The sequence below is a fragment of the Pecten maximus genome, chromosome 2, assembly GCF_902652985.1.
Source record: "Pecten maximus chromosome 2, xPecMax1.1, whole genome shotgun sequence".
NCBI classification, from domain to species: Eukaryota; Metazoa; Mollusca; class Bivalvia; order Pectinida; family Pectinidae; genus Pecten; species Pecten maximus.
Genome location: NC_047016.1, coordinates 33,598,042 through 33,604,041, shown reverse-complemented (window position 1 = coordinate 33,604,041; position 6,000 = coordinate 33,598,042). Strand labels below are relative to the sequence as shown.

At 33.0% G+C, this 6,000-nt stretch overlaps 1 protein-coding gene across 5 annotated transcripts in view; it reads right to left on the bottom strand.

The window, feature by feature from the left end:
- Window positions 1–399: 399 nt before the first annotated feature.
- LOC117321860 (rab GTPase-activating protein 1-like) overlaps window positions 400–6,000 on the bottom strand; it is a 49,055-nt gene continuing 43,454 nt past the window's right edge. For all 5 annotated transcript variants that reach the window (XM_033876452.1, XM_033876455.1, XM_033876454.1 and 2 more), the window contains 2 exons: window positions 5,518–5,589; window positions 400–5,204 (listed from right to left, as the gene is read on the bottom strand). In XM_033876452.1, coding sequence (XP_033732343.1) covers window positions 4,881–5,204; window positions 5,518–5,589 — 396 coding nt within the window. In that variant the 3' untranslated portion in view covers window positions 400–4,880. The remainder of the gene's footprint in view (window positions 5,205–5,517; window positions 5,590–6,000) is intronic.

The following is a 6,000-nucleotide window of genomic DNA, read 5'->3' as shown; positions in this document are numbered from 1 at the left end:
ATTACAGTTTGAAGATCTCTTGCTTATAAAACGACTTCGACCTATTGTGACCATGGAAGTGTTTCCAATCATAATTGGTATCACGAACCTAGGACTTCTGGTTATGGAGAAATCCTTGAAAAAAATTCAAAGCATTTGTCCCGTGCAACTTTGAAAGAAAGCAAAGGTCATTCATTTTAACTAACTTGGTAGCCCTTCATCCCAGCATGCTACAATGTTTTTGTCCAATTTATGATCCTGGGCCTGAGCTAGTGTTAGTGATTTTATGTTTAGACTTGTTCGCCATTCAAATCAATTGATTAAATCTCCAATACCACCATTATCTCATTGAGCAGTTACCAATTTAAAATTGTTAAAGAATATATATACGTATGGATCACAAATGAGTCAAAGTCTACAAGCATGACTAGTGTTTTATTACTCATATTAATGTACAGAATGTGTTCCTCACAGACATAAGAGACAGACAGACAGCAGAAGGGAGGCATCAGTTGGATTTGTAAATCATTTGCATAACACAGGAAAATGCTGTCTTCATTTAAAAAAAAAAACAAACATTGAGAAGAAAGGAAATGTTGGATTGATACTAAAACATATGTAAATCTAATGTAATTTTTTTTAAATACTAAACACACTTCTTTGTTCCTCATACTTTATAATAATTAAATCTATATAATAATTAAATCTATACAAAATGTTCACAAAAACAACTGAAAAGATTTCAATTTCCATAATTACAGAGTATGATTAAGATTTTTCTGGTTTAATGAATAAGAATGTTTTATAATATTTTACAGTATTTAATTAAGGTAACAAACCTTTTTACCACATGCTTTTCCTTATTGTAATACCTTAACCAAAATTTTTTCTGAAGTGATAATTTTGATAGTCAAAACGTATGTTCTTCATCCAAAACATAGCAATGTCATCTTTGATCAATACAAGGCTGTATTATATACAGTTTCTATTAAAAGATGAATATCTATTTAAACAGGATTGTAGAGGATTTCTTATAAATAAGGACTCTATATACAAAAGTTACACAGAGGGACAGGACACCAAGTCAAATAAGAGGACTGCAAATGGAACTAGAGAGTAGGGAAACTTATAACATTGAAACATCAGGGACAAATTCAGTTTCTAATGTCCTGGAATGTTTGTATTAAGAACTTCTGATACTGTGTAAAGCACACTCAGCAAAGGAGAAACATTTTGGAGCATTTCAGGATGTTTTCTGTTCTTAACATACCTCTTTATATCACATGTCTTTTAATCAAGCACATCGCATGAAGTATCTTAATGTTCACCTAACTCTAACCACTGGTAGTATACAACATGTTTATCCACATATAAGCTTTGTAAATGTTAACTTCATTTATTTTACAACAATTGCAAAACAGTTACAGGTACAACAACTTATTTAAATCACGCCACAGATGGACGTGCGCAAAGGGTATTGCTGTGGTAGGAAATCAACAAGTCCTCATGGAAAACCACATGGTCGGGCAGATAAACTTTATGCTTTTTTAAATTGGTAATAGATGTTATAATTCTATATTTCAGATATTGAATTTATTGACCATTAAAATTGTGCACGGCCATCACTTTTAATAATAAAGTAAATGTAAATTTTCCACACACTAAAATGCCAAGTGTGGTAGATGTATCTGGCACAGACTGAATTTCAGTCAAGTTGCTGTTACAGAAAAAAATGAACATCTGTGAGGAATTTTGTTAAGAACATTTATACATGCTCTGAGAATGCACCAGGAAAGAAAATGAGAGATGTGAAATCTTTCGACTTCATTACTTTTTTATTGTATAATGTTACACAACATCTTTGGAATTATTGAGAGATAATATTGTCCTGAATAGCGGGGACAGCTACAGCATCCAAGCCGAATAAATATGTTTACAGTGCATAACTAAATGACTTTAAGTTAGTGCAACTCTATACAACATTTTGCATTGATCTTTTTAAAAATCTACAATCTTATTAACAAAGACCTCCTTGTAACAAGGACAGATATATATATATCCATCACTGATATTTTTCTCTGCATTTTAATAAAAAAAAAATTCAGAATTTTTTTTAAAACACCTTGTAATCAAAATAAAAATCAACAAACATGATAAAAATGAAGATAAACTTTTTGAAATGAAAATCAATTATCCTGATTAAACATGTAATTTGTGATTTACAAAAATCACAAGAATAAATGATTAAATTTTGTTCAGCACCAGCATTCCATACAATATCAGACTTAAGATCAACCTAGGCCCTTTCTGGAAACATTATCATGTTCTAGTTTGAATCCCATTCTCACAAACTTTTTAGAATGCAACTGCACGAAATCCTATGACAGTCCAAAACTAAATCTCAAAAAGTGTTGAAATCTTTGAAACTCTTTAAAGTTTAAAGCCTATTACTGGATCAAAGAATTGGACTTGGCAACTGAACTTAAGTTTATTAAAGCATGAGAACGTTTTTATGTAAAGGTACATTTTTGAATAGCGATAAACTTATTTCAATTATCACTTTGCATGCTGGAAGCATTGTACCAAGTTATGGCAGTGCCAATAGCACTGTTTAATATTAATTCCATGGAAAGTAATGATAGTATGCCAAATCATTATTGCATTAATCTCACTGTTAAACTTTGACAATTCACACTAAAATCTGAGTGCTCCGAAATCAGTACATTTATATTAAACGCCTGTGTAGCTTCAATACTGTTTACAACAAGGTCTTCGTCCACAATAATTGTAGCACAACTAGCACTACTTCTTAATGTCATAAAAACATAGATAAAAGACAATTATATATCACAACAAATACACATATTCAATGATTCATTCAAGCATCACAACAACTACATCTAGTTATATACTCATGTCAAAACAATGTAAATTGCACATTTCAATTCGCTGTTTTCAGGGTGCACATTTTGTAACTTACTAGAAAATCAAATAGTTTTAATAGATGTGATCAAAGTACATGAACAGCAGATAAATTTAAAGAAATCTACATATTGAATGATGATAATCTAAAATGATTATCAATGAAACATGTCATAATATTCATCTTCATCTAGGAAGACCAAAGGGGAGATGACAACATCTTTACCATTTGAAATACCAGTAGTCAAAAATGTGCACAAAAGAACAGCAACAGTTTAACAATACACTTGGTAGTAATATCAGATTTAACCTTCAAATCAAGGACAAGTTGGATTTATATAGTAATGTTCATTAAAAGTATAAGTCCCTATCACACAACATAACGTTTCATCCTCAGGTCAGCTCAAAAACCTTTAGAATTTGTTCTGCCATATCATACCTTGTAACAGTTCTACACAAACAGACTTCTTCCATTCTTCTGGCAGTACTATGCTCTCATATTGGGTAGGAATGATTTGATGAAAAATAGCAAGTACTGCACTACAGTATTGTGAAATGGCCTCTTTATATTTAAATAGATGCCTGTCACATACATTAGACAATCTCTGGCCTAATGTCGGACATCCCCCCCCCCCCCCCCCCCCCATATACATACTACCTTTTATGTACCTGTCATGATTCTTTTAACACCAGTGACCAAACTGCTATCTGTTTTAATGCCATACATGCATATTATGCCATGAAGACCACGTGACCAGAGTATAAAGACCTCTTATATTAATACGTGGTCAGATTACCGGACACACCTAGTAACCAGCAGATCTGGGTTAAAGCCTCTACACTGATTGTTACTGTACTGCAATTCTACCTAAAATGTCTGTATGGGACATCAGTTGTTTACTTTTAACATGCCACACAAGAAAATCAGGGCCAATATCAGATCAGGGGTCCAGTTGTTCAAGGCACCAATTGTCCTGTTAACGCAAAACTTATAGCAAAAAAAGATAATGAAATTCAAAATAATTTTCTGTAAGTCTACAGTAATTCAAACTATCACAGAGTGATGCTAGAAAAGGCCTATCATGTTAAAATATTATCTAGTACAATGTAGAAGTTTGGTTTCCTTTTTATATAAAGGTTTTAAAAGACTCCGTAACATTTCAGATACTTATTACTGTTATTACTGGCATTTGCAATTTAGTTTTATTTATCAAAATAACCTAAACATATGAGGTATTCATTAAGATATCTTATAATTATAAAAAAAATTGTCAATAGCTGGGTGAATGGGATTTCTATTAATTACAGGTTATTATGTTGGTCCTGCCAACTGACAGCAGGGTATGGTGACCAAATCATTGATATTAAGTTATCCCAAAATGCTTATGCAACTTTTCAAAAATATCAAAATTTAAAACTAAAACCATGGATTTGAATTGGCCCAACATTGAACAACTAGACCCAGGGCACTATCAGTAACCATCTTCAACCTCAATTATACTAGGTACAAGACAGAAAGCTGTAATGCTTACTCTTCTTGCTCCCCAATGTATGTAAAGCAAATGTGACAAGATAAGCTGAAATGATCTTGTTAACACATAAACAAAGTTTTTTTTGTTATTTTATACAATATTTGATCCAGCTATATCAGTTTGCAGCAATGTGTGTCAGTGCTCACATTCAGTGTTAAATAGTTGAAACCACTGAACAGCATTGTCATTGGTCAGGATTAAATTTAAGCAACAGCATATCTATACTCTTGGATACAATGTAAAAGAATTATCAAGTGTTATTATTTTAGTGGCTTTTCTGATAAATAAATATATATAAATCACAAATAGATGTGATTTTGGCAAATACACCATTGACTAGGGAGCATGATGAAGATTAGTAACCTTTTGTGACGGAATGCCTCTCTAAGTCCACACACAAGCACACCAACATCCACAACCCACTGTGAATATACTCATGAACATGCATCACTCTTTCTGGTCCTTTTTAGTACTGCCTTGGTTTGTGGCTACTTTGATGGAATTAATGGTTTTCTGGAACCAAGTGTTCTTGGAGGCCTGTATTTCCGTGACAGCCGAGTTCAGCTGGTGAGTAAGGTCTTGGGTTTTACACTCTGACTCGACTAGAGCAAGTTTTGTCTGTGCAAGTTCAAGTTCAAGCTCACGAATCTGTCGGTGGAGATCTACAATCTTGGGGTTCACACTATCTGGATCTAGTTTTGGTTCCGGGAGTTGAACCTTCCCATCAGAAGCAAACATTTTTGAACACTGGTCACAACTTTTCACCTGAGACTAGAAAAAGGAAATATATGTAACACGTTATTTTGAAACAGTGTGACAGGACAATATTGGTACATATACAAGAGAGGAAATACATTAAATTATTTTTTTACACATTCACACAAACTGACTTCATATAACAAACACTACATAGTTTTGAAGGGAACTTTAACAGTCTTGTTATAAAACTTCAATAATTCATCACTATAATATGTTTACTTGTCATGATTGAAAGTATAAAATATTTAATTAATGAAACAAATTCCTTGAAAATAGAACAAACTTGTCGACAGTAACTGATCTGATTTGTCATATGACTACCAACCATTATCCTACTCAGCTCCTCTCTGTTAGCTGTCTGTTGTTTCTCTAACCGCTCACTCAGCTGGGAACAAATCTGTGGAATAGAATAACCAACATTAATTACCTAATGACTCTCGGTACTTACAAAATAATCACCGACAGTAACTACCTAATGACTCTCTGTACTTACAAAATAATCACCGAAAGTAACTACCTAATGACTCTCTGTACTTACAAAATAATCACCGACCGTAACTACCTAATGACTCTCTGTACTTACAAAATAATCACCAACAGTAACTACCTAATGACTCTCTGTACTTACAAAATAATCACCGACAGTAACTACCTAATGACTCTCTGTACTTACAAAATAATCACCGACAGTAACTACCTAATGCCTCTCGGTACTTACAAAATAATCACCGACAGTAACTATCTAATGACTCTCTGTACTTACAAAATAATCACCGACAGTAACTACCTAATGACTCTCGGTACTTAC